The sequence below is a fragment of the Numida meleagris genome, chromosome 25 (genome assembly GCF_002078875.1).
Source record: "Numida meleagris isolate 19003 breed g44 Domestic line chromosome 25, NumMel1.0, whole genome shotgun sequence".
In the NCBI taxonomy this organism is placed as follows: domain Eukaryota; kingdom Metazoa; phylum Chordata; class Aves; order Galliformes; family Numididae; genus Numida; species Numida meleagris.
This window is the reverse complement of record NC_034433.1, coordinates 5174228-5189206: the sequence shown is the minus strand read 5'-3', so window position 1 is coordinate 5189206 and position 14979 is coordinate 5174228. Positions and strand designations below refer to the sequence as shown.

Below are 14979 nucleotides of genomic sequence, written 5' to 3'. Positions count from 1 at the left end.
TCCATCGAAGGAAGTGAACACTGTCGAGGTGAAATATTGTCTCCATTTTTGGAGATCTGAGGAAGTAATTTAACTTACTTGCTTAGAAGAGGTTTAGCCTTCCAACTGGAAACAAGCAGTGTTTCTCTTGACTGACTGGTCACTTCTACGTCTATGAAAACACACTGCCTTGTGGGCTGAGGTTATTGTTGAGATGTGAATGTAAATGCCTGTCTGCAAGTGTACATATACATAACTTCATCTGTGTGTAAACATTTAATTCCCAGGTCACCTGTATAACATGCAACTACAAATCCAACACCATTGAGCCCTTTTGGGATCTTTCCCTGGAATTTCCTGAGCGCTATCACTCTATTGAGAAAGGGATTATCCCTGTTAACCAGACAGAGTGCATGCTGACAGAAATGTTGGCCAAGTTCACAGAAACTGAAGCTCTGGAGGGAAGGATATATGCGTGCGACCAATGCAACAGTAAGTCCAGTCCTGCTACTGGCTTTGCCGGTTAGAATCACTGTTTTCCAAGTGAGAGGTTTCTGTTGCATGTTTTGCTGTGAAAACATATGTTGTAACCAATACATATATTGCTGTTCATGCTGTTTTGTATCCTCCTGTTGGTGGCTGCTCCTTTAGGCACCAGTTTGGAACCAATAAGTCATTCTTGTGTTGTCTCTGCCATTAAGCAGCGTGATTTGCTGAAGATGTAATACAACCCTGTTTAGAACTGCTCTCCCTCCGTGTGTTGGATGGAAGGCAACTGCAAGAGTTTGAGGGCAGGAGAGTTGGATTTAGGGACAAAAAAGAACCATTATGCAGTATGATTTTCTCACCTGCATAGCAGGAAAGCTTTTGTAACAAGTAGTCTATATGCTGTAGGTTCCCTCATATCCCTTAACTGGAAATCACAACCACAGATTTCTCACTGTCTGCCACCAGGTTAGAGTTTCTCTCTCTCTGTAGGCATTTGGAGAAAAAGCAGTGAACTGACATTGTTATGGGAGGCTCCACTTATTATATTGGCCGTTATATGAATGCATGTATTTTGCTGTGCTCAGCTAGAAGATGACTTCTGCTTTCCTGTACAGGTCTGACTGCAAGGTCATTATATTTCTGAAAATAGTTTTAGCTTTGTGTATAATCGTGTAGCTCAGCTACTCTGATAAGCTGGGTTTGAATTTTTTTTGTGTAGATATTTATGCCAAATATTCATCCCCTTGTGAGGAAAATGCCAATAATTTGACATACATTGCAACTAAGCAGCTGAAGTAGCAAGTATTTGTAGAGATCTCTTTGCTGTCAGTGTATGAATCTGTTATCGAATGTATTCCCAAAATGTTAGGAAATAACCGTTCACTTAGGTGTTCTTAAAACAAAGCCAAATATAGTTCTGATTTACAAATAATGTTTGCAAAGTGTCAGTCTGGGCAAGTATGGCTTTCACCTTAACTCAGTTTTCTGTGATTCCTTGTGAGCACCAGAGTTAAATGGCTACGGGAACATTAACCAGCTGAAAAAAAAATCAGGCAAAGGCAAACAGCCTGCATCTAGGTGCCAAAAACTATTGGGGGCTGCTTGTCAGACGTGATAGAGGAGGAGCAACCCATCTGTTCTGAACTGGTGCGGTGAGATGCAGAAATCTAATTACCAGGTACATTTCTTATTGGAAGCACTGAAAGCCACCTGTCTTCCTCATGGTGTAGTCATATGTTCGGTGTCCTGGAGAGAGTAATTACTGGGAAGAGAAACCTTTCTTCCCTCTTCTCCAGTTTCTGTTTAGCAGTTCCTTTTCCTTTGTGAGCAGGTACAGCTCCTCCTGGAAGTGGAACCTTGCTGGAAGCATCTTTCCTCTGACTTGGATTAATATCCTAGAGCGAGCACAGCTTGCTAGTGCAAGCTCCTTGTGCTGGCCTAGTAAATGGATCTAAGTAGTATTTTAAAGAATACAGTGTCAAGGACTGTTACTCGAACGTTGGTAGTTCACCTGTTGAAATTGTTACAGCCCTGGGTGCCGTTGGCCTAGCTTCCCCCTAAATGTTTTGCTGCAGTTCTTAGAGCAGAATATCAGCACAAACAGCTCAAAGTTTGATACACGATTGTGTGATTATCAGCATCACAAAAGTTTTTTTTTTTTTAAAAAAAAAAAAGCTTTCCATATTTTCAAGCTTGGTTTTTGTTCCTAGAAAAGTTGCTCATCTATAAAGGAATGTATAGGATGGAAGAGCAAGTAAGCATACCTTGAGAGTATGTGAGATGGAGTGTTGCTACTGGAAGAAAAATGGGCTCTTTTCCTTTAATAATAATAATAATAATAATAATAATGACACCTTAACAATCTTTGCTTTGTTTTTTTTTTTTCCATAGGCAAACGACGAAAGTCTTCTCCTAAACCTCTTGTTCTGAGTGAAGCTAAAAAGCAGTTAATGATCTACAGACTACCTCAGGTCCTCCGACTGCACCTTAAACGATTCAGGTGAGTGGAGCACTGCGGTGAGGTGCCAGGCAGGTGCCTTCTGTATTTTGGGAGAGAAGTGGCCCGTGTGGCCCCTGAGCTTCTTTTCCTTTCTGAGAAATGTGTGCCTATAAACATTTTACCTGGCCCAGCTGTGTGATGCACGCTGAGTACCACTGATGTTAAAAACAGTGATATTTGTAGCATGTTTTCATGCAATGCAATGCATTGTGAATTGTGCTCAGCAGATTTATCTGATCTTGCAGACAACCTGAAGCGGTGGCTGTGAGGCAGGTGAATTGATCTGTTGAGTGAAAGATGGGATGAAGCCGGGACCTCTGTGGTAGTTAAATATTATATCAGCTCTTTACCTATGGAATAAGACATGAACACAGTTGAAAATACAAAGTTGCAAAAATGTTAGTGTAGGCAGTTATGAGATATGAAGGTTTTATATTTATATAATTGTGCATTTTAAATGCTGCTTGACCCTTAGAGTAGGTGTTCTGTTTTCTTTGAAATTGGCTGTTATAAATCTAAAACATACCTTAACTAATAGGGATCAATGGCAGAAGCAGTATTATGCCAAAGATGACTGCAGTAGATGTTAAAGTGGAAACAGATGAAAAAGTTGTGATGCCCACTTGAAGGAAAACTCCTCAAGCTGTGCTGCAGTGCTCCGAGTCCATCTTCCATTCCTGCAGCCCTCTGCCCCTGCCAAGAAAGATTCAGAGCCTTTGATCATGCTCTTGTGTTTGCAGGTGGTCTGAACGCAATCACCGTGAGAAGATTGGGGTCCATGTCCTCTTTGACCAGGTACTAAACATGGAACCTTACTGCTGCAGGGACTCTCTCTCCTCTCTTGACAAAGAGACCTTTGTCTATGACCTCTCCGCTGTGGTGATGCATCATGGTAAAGGGTTTGGCTCAGGACACTACACAGCATATTGCTACAACACAGAGGGAGGTGCGTGTGCCTTGTTACAGGGAAACAAATTCAAGAAATTTGTGTTTTATTCCATAGATGTAGTGTATTGTAAAGCTTCAAGTTTCCTGACATTCAGTAGTTTGTTTCCCACAATGTATTGCTAGTAGCACGTTTTCTTTTTTTTTTTTTGGTGTGTGTTTGTAAAGACTACAGATTGCTCTTTGCTTTGCGGTGCTTTGGGATGCCTTTTATTGCTCACTGTTAACAGCATGAATGCTTCATTTTCTCATGGGATGCAACTCTGTGGAGCTAATCCAGCTGGGTCTTTTCTCAGCATCCTTAGGATGGTGAGATAAACAGAAAGTGTTTTGAAACTGGACAGGAACTATTCATGAATAACATCCTTAGGGTTTTTGTGAATTTCCAGCGGTCTCTTTCTTCAGATGAATCAGCACTGATTCTGTCTTTTAACTGATGGAGAAAGAGGTACAAACTGTCTTTCTCCAGGGAATTCTTATTTTCCTAATTGAGTTTTGGGGCTATCATATACAACTGGTTAAGTTATGATTTGATATTTCTCAACCATATTAACAGCACAGAAATGATAAAATGTTTTCCATTTTCAAAACTCCTTCTCAAAGTACCCTGAGGGGAAAAGGCAGAGGTGCCTTTTCTACATAACCCTTTTTTTTCTGAGATGTCTCCTATGAACAATTCCAAAATGCAGTCAGAAATGAGTGAGTCCTGAAGGAATTGGCTGATCTAGTTGCCAAGCCACGCTCAATGATATCTGAAGTCACAGTGATCAGGTAAAGTCCTTGGTGACTGGAAAAAAGGCAATATAGCACTCATTTTTTTTTTAAGAAGGGTAGAAAGGACCCAGGGAACAAGCACCCTGTCCACTCAGTACTGGGGGGATCATGGAGCTGATCCTCCTGGAAGCTCTGCTAAGTGCCATAAAAGAGAAGGAGGTGATATAGCATAACCAGCACAGCTTCCCCAAGGGCAGGTCCTGCCTGACCAACCTTGTCGCTTTTTACAATGGTGTAATTGCATCACTGGACAAGGGAAGAGCCACTGATGCCCTCTGTCTGAACTTCAGTAAGTCCTTTGACATCATCCCCCACAACATCCTTCTCTCCAAATCGGAAAGATATGGATTTGATGGGTGGGCCATTTAATGGAAGTGGTTAATGGGATCGTACCCAGAGAGTGATGGTCAGTGGCTCAATGTCCAGATTGAGATCAGTGACGAGTGGTGTCAGGGGTCAGTACTGTGACCAGTGCTCTTTAACGTCTTTATCAATGATGTCAGCAGTGGGACTGAGTGTGCCCTTAAGAAGTTTGCAGATGACACCAAGCTGCTTGTGGTGGGGTCGACACACCCAAGGGATGGGATGCTACCAGAGAGACGCAGACAAGCTGAGTAGTGGGCCTGGGAGAACCTTGGGAGCGTTCAGCAAAACCAAGTGCAAGGTCTGCACCTGGGTCGTGGCAACCTGCACTGTCAGTACAAGCCGGGGGTGTAAGGATGGAGCACAGCACTGCCAAAAAGGAACTGGGGGTACTGTGAGCCAGCACTGTGCCCTTGCAGCCCAGCAAGCCAACTGTATTCTGGGTGCATCCAAAGGAGTGTGCCCAGAAGGGCAAGGGAGGGGATCTGCCCCTCTGCTCTGTGCTTTGAGAGCTCACCTGGAGCACTGCATCCAGATGTGGAATCCGAAGCACAGGAAGGGACATGGACCTGCTGGAGCGCATGCAGAGGAGGGCCACAAAAGTGGTCCCAGAGATGGGACACCTCCCTGCAAGGACAGGCTGAGAGCTGGGGCTGTGCAGCCTGGAGAAGAGAAGGTTCCAAGGTGACCTGATAGCAGCCTTCAGTATCCAAAAGGGGGCTGTAAGAAGGAAGGGGGCAGACTCTTTGGCAGGATCTGTGTGATAGGACAAGGGGAAATGGTTTCAGACTGAAAGAGGGGAGATTTATATCAGGCATAAGGAAGAAGATTGTATATAACATATATTGTATGTATATAATTGTATATTATAAGAGTGGTGAGGCATTGGAACAGGTAGTCCAGAGAAGTGGTGGATGCCCCATCCTTAGGGGCATTTGAAGTCAGGCTGGACCAGGCTCTGAGCAACCTTGCTGAGCAGGAGATGTCCCTGTTCATTGCAGGGGAGTTGGACTAGGTGATCTTTAATGGTCCCTTTCAACTCAAAAGATTCTGTGGTTCTGTGATGCCTCCCCTACTAATGTCATTTTTCTCACTTTGATTCCTAGGCTTTTGGGTCCACTGCAATGACTCCAAACTGAATGTATGCAGCGTGGAGGAGGTGTGCAAAACCCAGGCCTACATTCTTTTTTACACTCAAAGAACTGTGCAGGACAAAGCAAGAATCTCTGAAAAACAACTCCAAGCTCAGGTGCTGTCCAGAAATACTGATAAAGACAGAAGATTGACATTCTCATGATGGGAAGCTCTATAACTCAGTCGACAGTCTCATGTTTGTTTGTTTTTGTTTTTTAAACCATTGGTGTTCACATCTTTCCTCTTCATAGGAAAAAAGGCAGGCTGCAGGAAGGGGATCAGATGGTGATGTTTGTCGCCTGGGGTTTGGAGAAGTGTATCAAGCTGTGCAGTTCTGATGTGTAAGACTGTAGTCAGATACTTGTTTTTTAAACATTGTAGTTAAATTACTCAAAGCAAAGAGTTTGATGCCTTGTATCATTGGTCTCGTATTAAAATGGAATTGAGTAAGGCATATAAGAAATGAGCACAACCAGGAAACAGAAGCATTCAACTGGCATCCAGAAACCTTCAGTACCTAGTAATGCTGATAAACCTCTGGAAGGAGTGGGTATAGTACCTTCCCCTTTAACTGTCATTCAGATTTCCACCCAGGTATTTCTTTTATGGTTGTTGCATAGCTGGAGCTGGCTGCCCTAAAAGCTTTTCTTGCTGAAGAAGTGTTTGACGTTCATCAACAAGAAGAAACGTTCCCCAGCCCTCAGCTATCTGTGTGGTACTGATTTCTTTGCCCTCAGATAAGGGCAAACAAATGGCTGGCAATTTCTGTCAACAGCTTTTTTTTCTCAGTGTTACTGAGACTGTTTGCACACTTGATAGCCTGTTCTCTAGGCTGAACTGAATTGGCAGCTAAATTCGCTAGGAATGTAACTCTTGAAACAGTTCTGCTCTGGAGAATGTTTTTTGTTTTATTTTTTAAAACAAATAAAAGAACAAACGCCCTGTAATAAAACAGGAACGTACCTGTGTGATCAGAGTCATATCTGTCTGCACCGGCAGCAAAAACAAAGCCTATACTGCATGTTTCTGCTGGCATAACTTTGCTGATTGGGGTTAGAAAGAAGTGAAAACCCTGACTCGCGCAGCTCTGACAGCAGAAACAGTCTCTGGGAGGCAGCTTACACTGGCAAATGAGCACTTTTTCTGTTTTGTTTTTTTTTTCTTTTTTTCCCCAAGGGAATAGTTTGGGATAACACCACAGCAGAGTCAGAGTCAGAACTAGGCGCTGTGAACTGCTTCTGTAGTGGCAATATTGACAAACTCTGGTTGTCACACGAGGGCCAGAATGGCTGAAGGCACCGAGGTTGCACAGATGTAGTGAGTTGCACAGATTCTAACCTGTGAAGTTGTTATTCCTGCTGGGTCATAAAGGGAAGGAATTTTGTTAATTGTCGTATTCCACAGTGAGTTTGAAAAACAACAGAAATGTGTCTGTATCTCTATCTGGATTTTGGAACATAGGGCTCTCATTGACTTTTTCTAGGCAGTTCTCAGCCTACAGTTGGACTTCAGGAATTTTTATAATTTGGGGTTTGGCTGCTCACATTTCATATTGCCATCAAATCTGAATATGTGACTGCAAAGATACATGATGCATTTCAGTCTTTTTTTTTTTTTCCTGAGCAGCTATGCGTTGAAGTATGAGGTTCTTCAAAAACTTTATTCCATTTTCAGGTAGAGGAGCTGGACACATTTTTCTTCCCCTCCTACTTTTACCCTGGTCAGCACTGGCCCATCAGTTACAAAGTGACAGCTGTGCATTATCACTGGAGGGGCTGAAGAGGAAAATCTCTCATACATAATTCCTCTTTTTTCTTTCACTACTGCAGCTTTGGATTTCCTGTTCTATGGGCACTTCAGCTGCTGTTAATCACTTCAGCCATGCAGAGATGAGCACAGCAAACAAGAAACTCCTCTTTTTGTTAGAGTACAGCGCAGCACTACGTCTCCTCTGTCCATAGAGTCCCATTCCCTGTATGTCTGAGCAACGTGCCACCTTTTAAGCCTACAAAAACTGATTTTTTAGCAATTAAGAATAATTTGAGTTTCTATACTTTCTGTTTTTTGGTTTTTTTTTTGTTTTTTTTTTTTTGAGACAAGTCAGTTTGAAACAGTCCTACGGGAACGAATTAAAAGGTTTTAATTCTGTTTCTCTAATTGTAGCATGGTCTGGAAGAATTTGCAATGAATGTCTGCATATCTATGTATTTACTAGGTAGCATTATTTTTTTGTGCTACTAGTAAATAAAATAAATAAAAATGTAATAGGCCAGACTGAGATGCAACAGAAATGTGACCCAGCTTAATGCAGGGGAAGCTGGTCTGGCTTCAGCACAGGCAGAAGTTGACATTCATGAAAGAATGAAAATGAAATGCTTGTGGTTTTCAGATCTGATAAGATTCTTTGTTAGAGCAAAATACGTGCTTTGTGAAGACTACGTGTCTCAAAAGGAAAATTAAAGGAAAAAAAGTGTTCAGTGTTGCCTTCTTAAGCTCAGAGGTAGAAGGGAAAATGGAACAGTCATGATTTACTGTGACTGCCAAATACTGTGATTGCGGTCTGAATCCCTTACCATGCTGGCCCTGTTTGTATGAAAACTGATTGTTGTTACTGCAGTGAGTTGAGACTCTGCTATGAATGCTCATCTTTTGACTGAGTGTTTTGCATTAATATTTGAATTCAGGTAGAAATATTGTTGTCACGTGAATTGACTAGGTTGCAGAGGGGAGTGGGAGTGGTACTGTTAGCTGTGGGTACATCTGGTTGCCCAAGCAGATTGTGTAGCATTTGCTGTTGACATCTTTTGACGTTAGTGACTTCTCCATGTGACATTAGCCTAGTTGCTCTGAGATGTGGAGATACTGCAGTGAGAAAAATACTGCCCTGATAGGGAAGGAAGGAATTATACTTCAAAGTAAACTTGCTTTTTCCAACACTGTGAGGTTTCTGTGATATTTAGCTTTTATTTGGAAGCGACAGCGTATAGCATTTTTTATGCTGTTTGGTTTATATTTGTCTACTGCAGGCATCTTTATACAAGCATAGCTCAGTGTCCCTGCCGTGGTGGACACTGTTCTATAGTGTCTGTTTGCCAGAAATTAGAATAGGAAGTTAGCTCTTTACATTAATAAGGCAAATGTCCAGCTTGCAATTACTGTGGAGCCCACTGTGAATGCCTGACCAAGGGCAGCCTGTAATGCAAGCTCTGTCCCTCCTTTAATGATATGGCTTGAAACCCTGCTAATATCCAGGTGTGTATTTAGAATAATTCCAAATGAAGGCTTTACTCTTGCAAACACCGAAGCAAATGATGTAACTTAACTGAAGCGGTGAGTTCATGCTTTTGAGTCTCAAGCTAAGTGTCTGCAGGATAAGAACCTTTGTTCTGGTTGAACTGGGAGTGGAATTTTTTCTGTAGATGCAGGCGCTCCTGTACTGGGGTTTCAGTCATGTAACAAGAAGCCAGTTGCCTTGAGAGATGCTGAGAGCAAGGGTTAGGTTCCTGGCACTTTGCACGTTGTTGTCTGAAGGTAAAGTAAACCACGGGACAGTTGCAGGCTGTCAGGCTCATGAGTACGAAGCCCTCGGCACAGAATTGTTCCCAGCATATCCTTATTCTTTTCAACTTGTATGTAAACTGGTGTTCCTTAATTTTGTGCTTTTAAGAATGAAGAATTTTAATGTATTCATGGCCAGGAAGGTTACAACAGTGGCTGTAGTTATTGGAAAAAAAAATTATTTTAGCTAAATTTATGCCACTAGCAAGTTAGTTGCGTGGATTTGCCTTTGTTGCCCCTTTACTGCCTGCATGCTCAAGTTAAACTATGCATACTGCAAAAACAGTTTCTCTGCAAAGCAATGGAAAAAAAAAAAAACCTCAAAAACTTTATTTTCCCCTCTATTTCTAACCAGAACAATTCTCTGGACTGGCTTTGAAGTTGTCATTATGAAGCAGCAAATAGAATAATGTGCATTAAATGCTTTACGTCAAACTTTCCTGGGTGGCAGTGTCACCCCCATTTACTTAGGGGATTCCAGACATGCTTTTTCAATGCAGGAATATAACTGAAAACACTTCAAGCATTATGTGCATCCTATGGACCCACTATCTTTATTTTTGCTTCTAAAAGGCAAAAGACATCTTCCTTATGTCCAACCTAAATCTCCCCTCTTTTAGTTGGAGACCATTTCCCCTTCTCCTATCACATAGACCCTGCTAAAGAGTCTGTCCCTTTCTTTCTTACAGCCCCTTTAGATACTGAAATATTGTTTTGGTGGTAATTTAGACACACTCATGTTGATTGTAACATCCCCGGGCCTGAGTATGCTTAATTACATCCTAATGAAACTTCTGGCTGCTGCCAGATCCCCCAGGATAAGCTACAGTGGAAGTAACAGTACTCCAGAATGAGAAGTACTTAAGGAAGAGACAATAGACAGAGATTAGTTTTACCTGCCAATACAATGTTGTGAGCTAATTTTTTATGATTCCTTAGATTTGGTGCCTTGTATCCAGCAACATTTTGCATGGGACAGAAACACTGCGAAATAAGTCCTGACCGAAGCAGCAGACTTGTGTTTTTATAAGTATTCTCAGCATCAGTGGCATTTTCACATTTCATATCCACATGAAGAAGTCTACCAGCAAGCTCAGAAGCTATCACTTTATCATTATATGTTTGAAATATCTATACATGTCATAATTCAAGGAACAACTTGTTGCAAAGGCCAGTAAAATTTAGACTTTCTCATGTCATCTGGGCCCCTTCCGATCAGGTCAGTAAATTGACATTGGGCAGAGTATGTGGTACAGAGCAAGGAATAAAAACTCCACTGGGAGCTTTTGGTGGAGCAGCTGTACCTTTGGAAGGGGCCTTCTGTCACAAACCTGGGTTTGAATATAAAGCCTCAATTAAGTGGTATCTTTCTTGTGTCCATTACATTAATATTGATACCTGTTTACTGCAGATGGGAATGTGAAGCATTCTAGCAAGCTTTTGAATTTTGAAAACCACAGCATAGACTAAATGATCAAAAGCTGAATGTGTTAAGTCACCTGTACCATTTGTGATTATTTGTCTTGGCTGATTTACGGGGTATGCCTTTAGGCCACTCCTGTTGTGCTTACTTTATTTTAAATTCTATGATGCTATGTCTGTGAATGGGTTCCACTTGTTTAAAGGGTAACTTTGCATGGTGGGCCAAAATAGTTTTGAGAGATCTGATAGTCTTAATAATGCAGTTTGCAATGTACATTTCCAAAAGGGAGGGGGAGGGGGGGCAGAGAGGAGAAGGAAAAAAAAGACGACCAGCCCAATGGGCCCAAGATTGACTTTAACCACTGCTGTTTATTGTTTTGAAGTGTATGCATGATACAGAGGAATGTGCTGCAGTTACAGTGAAGTGCTGTACTACTGATTTTGTGCAGGCTGGGGACAGGGAAGGAGAAAGGCAGAATGAAACAACCAGAAAAACAAAGCCAAGCTGAGCACAGCAGTAATCTACTTCCAGTAGAGACAGGAAGCATTTGATGTGGGGGCCTCGTGTGTCAGAGGATCATGTATTTTGCAGGTAGAGGCATTAACAAAATCAAAATGCAGTCTCATTAGCTGCAGTCTGGGGGCAAAAATTTCTGATAGCCCTAATCTCATAATGGCAAATGAATGCTGCTTTTCTATTAAACATTACAGTTCCTAAGGAATAGGACCCAAATTCTCAAGTTTTAAGGAGCTACCTACTTAAAGCCCACCATGTCACTTGTGCTTGTGTAACTGGAAGTGAAAAAGGAGATCATACAGTTGATAATTACACACCGTTTGCTTTGTACTTCTTAGTAACATACTTTCCATGGAGGTGGCAGGTAGTCAGTTTGATTCTTTCCATGCTGAAGTGCTGGGTCTGGTCCCCGACTTGTCAAACTAGAACTTTGTGGGGTAGGAAAGGGCTCCCTCTGCTTCTGCTCCTGCTTTACAGACGCTTGCCACGTGAGCAGTTCATCACTGGACTGTAGGGCTTTTAAGTATTCCTCCTCCTGAAGAGGAACAAACACACCCCTCCAGTGTGGGCAGTGTTAAGTGTCAAGCACTCAGGCTATAGTCTTATCTCCTTAGATAACCATATATGTGCTGTGGGGATAATTGTGTTCCACTGAGTTAGTATGAGTGAATCAATGCAGCATTTGCAGATCGACAAGGTTAAAGAATGTATTATAACATGGGCAGACCAGAGCTTTGCAGATGAGTAATGTCACTGCAGGCTTGTGGTGCACTGTTGAATGGACTCTGTAGCTGAGGAATTAAGATAACTACCCACATGGCTCCTTCTCCTTTGCACAGAGAGTGTAATGTCTGTTCTGTATAACTCTATTCCTCTGGCTTAAGAATACTTCCTAGCAAGCTCATCTTCATTCTCCTTTCATTTATTAAATGACGTTACTAAGCCTGGCCCTTATGGCTGTTCCCTACTGCTACGAGGTAAGCTACAAATATCCATGTGAAAACCAAGTTTATAGCTTGTTTGTCAGACACGTTGAGTACAGTAATGTGCCACTAGCAACCTGTTGGGCCCATTTAGAAGAGATCCTATTTCTTCTGTGCTAAACTTCAGCTTTGGTTAAGCAGTCACAAGCTATTTAAGCTACAGCCTTCTATACATCTACCTAAATGAGAGGTTTACAGGAAGGGAACAAGTGGATAAATTTGTTTCCAGAAAAACTTTAATTAGTTTGCTTTTGGGTAAAAAGAAACACATGTAGTTGCAATTGTCAGGATGGTTAAAACAGCTTTTCCAAGAAGAGTGCAGCCCAGGCAAGCTCCCTTAAGTTGCGTAGCGTGGGATGCTGCCAGGGGAGCCCCCAGTTCAGCTTGTGCCCTGCAAGCTCCACTGTTGACCTGAGCAAGGGTAGAAAGCAAGCTAATCTTCAGGACTTCTGAAGTTAATTCCGCCCTAAGATTGCTGGAAGGGCGCTGCTGACAGAGACTGGTTCAAACACAAGCATTTCTCTTTCAGTATGAAATCCCCTTGCGGCCCTTGTGAAAACAAGAGTAAAAAGCTGCTTTGCTTTCTTGGATAAGGATCAAAGCTGGAGTTTGGGTGGCTTTCCTGATTTTTTCCAGTGGCTTCTGTGGGGGCTTTAAGTCAGAACAGCCTCTGGTGTCTGCTTCGAGTTTCTGCTGCTTACGTCACTAATGACTTAAGCTGGTGTATGCCATGCTGTGCTCATGAATGAGGCTGCCTTTGCTTCAAGGACGCTTCTAGGCAGTGGCAAGTGATGAGAGAATCCAATTAATTACCGAATGTTTTCTGGCAATCCGTGTGGCTGTCCTGTAGCTCAGTGCAAATGCGCTTGAAGTGCTGCTTCTAATTACAGCTTTTGTTTTAGTCGAGGTTTGTTAAGACAACATGCAGTAAGTCACCTATGGCAGCCTTCTGTACTTAACTGCATGAACTGCCCCCTGCCTGAACCCAGGCCTCAGGAGATTAGTGTGTTCTAAATCAAAACTAAGATTAACTAGGAAATGACCTAACGTTCTAATTAATCCCCTTTTCCTTCAAAAATTGTTCCTACATAACTTGACGTTCTTTTGAAGTACAGATAATCCATTTCTTTACAAGATGTTAAAATTCCTGCTTCGAAAACAGCATTTTAAAGTACGTTTCAGTAGTGGAATAAACTTATCGTCTAAGGCAGGTAAAGGGGCCGTTTTCAGTCACAAAATGCGGAGGCAGTACAACTGCAAAAGAGTGTTCTCATTTAAAACCCTGCGCATATCTGTCCAAAGAATCCAAAGCCATGTTGCAGTCATACTGCCACAATGCTCAGGACTGGGAAGTTATTCTGCTCTACAAAAAGCATCTTCTGAAAGCTGCAGCCTACCATCTCTGATTAACTTACAACAACAGCTCCCATGTCAGCCTCACGTCGTGCTTTCGCTATCTCTTGAACAGCTCCACCACCCATAGCTGGACTTGAAGTCAGTTAAGGCAAGTTGTAGTTTCAGTCCAGGGCACTAACATGCTATGCAACACCAAATGGCTTCTTCCCCCAGAATCCTAATTCCTTTACAGCTGCATACCAGCTTTATCTCAGCCAGACACGATCCATGAAAATTCTGGTGGTTAGAGTTTACCTAGGGCTTTCTACGGTTCTCTTTTTCCTTTGAATAAGGATCTAGCATACAGCCCAGGACTGGATATATTCCTTTGTCTTTCGGGTGTGAAATAAAAATCATGTTTTTATGATTTTTGTAAATCTTTACTCTTTTTACACCTTCTTTTTGTAAACTGAAGTTTCTTATTAAAAAAGTGAAATTCCACTGCATCACGTGATTATTCTGCATTTATTAAACAACTAGATGGTGGTACAGAAAATAATTTCATGCACAACGGCTTCACATCCTCAAGGAAACTAGAATGGTTGCCTCTTGCAGAACGGGTTGAATAGGAATCCTCCCTCTGACACTTGATAGTTTTTCTACTCGCTGCAATCGCTTCATGTGTGACAGCTTTAAGTGGGAGCAGCAGCTCTGCGAAGAACATGAGTGGAGAACGCTCCATGAGCACAGCAGAGCTTGCAAGTGCTGAACACATCTCATCTGGTCCTGGGGGGAGGGCAAACTCCTCTGCCTTGCAGCTTTCTTCTTTCTGGGCTACGTAAGAAGCGAGTCAATCAATCACCTTAGTCTACCTCCGGAGGGCAATTCAGCACAACGCCCTTTGTACAGACCCGTCTGCTTCAGGCTGGGGCGCGCTCAAACTGCAACCCCGTCACGTCTCCGTCTGCCGCAGGCCCGCAGAACGGCCCGAGCTGGATGGGCCCCACCGGGAGCACCGCGTCCCCACCGCGGCCCACAGCAGCTGACTCCCGCCCACACGCTCCACCCCAGTGGCACGGCACGGCCCCTGCCCCGGGCCCGCCGCCACTCACCGCCGCTACGCCACGGGCTGCGGAGCCATCAGGTCGATGTCCGCCAGGTTGCGGGCGACCCACACTCCGGCGGCGAACAGCCCCAGGTTCACCAGCAGGTTCCTGAAACACACAGCGGCGGCTGCCGGCGGGCCCCGCGCCCGAGGAGCCGGCCCGGTCCCGCCCCGAGTCCCTCTCGCCACACCGACCTGCGGAAGTCGTTCCTATCGGTGGCGAAGCGGTACGCGGCCCGCAGCCACCCGCTCAGCCCCTGCGGAGGCGGCAGCGCTGGAGACGACACGGCGGAGCCACCCGCCGGCGCGCCGCCCGCCGCCATCCTGCTGCACGCCCGCAGTCGCCAACAGATGACGTCATTTCCAGGGAGCGGGG

At 43.5% G+C, this 14979-nt stretch overlaps 2 protein-coding genes across 7 annotated transcripts in view; one reads left to right on the top strand and one right to left on the bottom strand.

The window, feature by feature from the left end:
- USP49 (ubiquitin specific peptidase 49) overlaps positions 1-14004 on the top strand; it is a 33139-nt gene extending 19135 nt beyond the window's left edge. For 3 of the 4 annotated variants that reach the window (XM_021377269.1, XM_021377266.1, XM_021377267.1), the window contains exons 6-9: positions 267-471; positions 2359-2467; positions 3208-3413; positions 5656-14004. In XM_021377269.1, coding sequence (XP_021232944.1) covers positions 267-471; positions 2359-2467; positions 3208-3413; positions 5656-5846 — 711 coding nt within the window. In that variant the 3' untranslated portion in view covers positions 5847-14004. The remainder of the gene's footprint in view (positions 1-266; positions 472-2358; positions 2468-3207; positions 3414-5655) is intronic. The other variant, XM_021377270.1, reaches the window with a different exon arrangement.
- TOMM6 (translocase of outer mitochondrial membrane 6) lies at positions 14005-14969 on the bottom strand. Of its 3 annotated transcripts, none has more exons than XM_021377299.1 (3): positions 14799-14969; positions 14611-14712; positions 14005-14327 (listed from the first exon to the last, which is right to left on the bottom strand). In XM_021377299.1, exons 1-2 carry the CDS (start codon positions 14924-14926, stop codon positions 14616-14618), a joined length of 225 nt encoding a protein of 74 aa, XP_021232974.1. In that variant the 5' UTR covers positions 14927-14969; the 3' UTR covers positions 14005-14327; positions 14611-14615. The 3 variants fall into 3 exon arrangements, with proteins under 3 accessions (XP_021232974.1, XP_021232975.1, XP_021232973.1); XM_021377300.1 differs by having other exon boundaries at positions 14005-14209; positions 14799-14968; XM_021377298.1 differs by having other exon boundaries at positions 14005-14332; positions 14799-14966.

Bases quoted from the DNA above. Each gene is read 5' to 3' on its own strand.
- TOMM6 (XM_021377299.1), bottom strand. From the start codon at position 14,926: ATGGCGGCGGGCGGCGCGCCGGCGGGTGGCTCCGCCGTGTCGTCTCCA. The intron at 14,713-14,798 runs GTCGGTGTGGCG...TGTGTGTTTCAG, and splicing joins GATAGGAACGACTTCCGCAG to GAACCTGCTGGTGAACCTGG.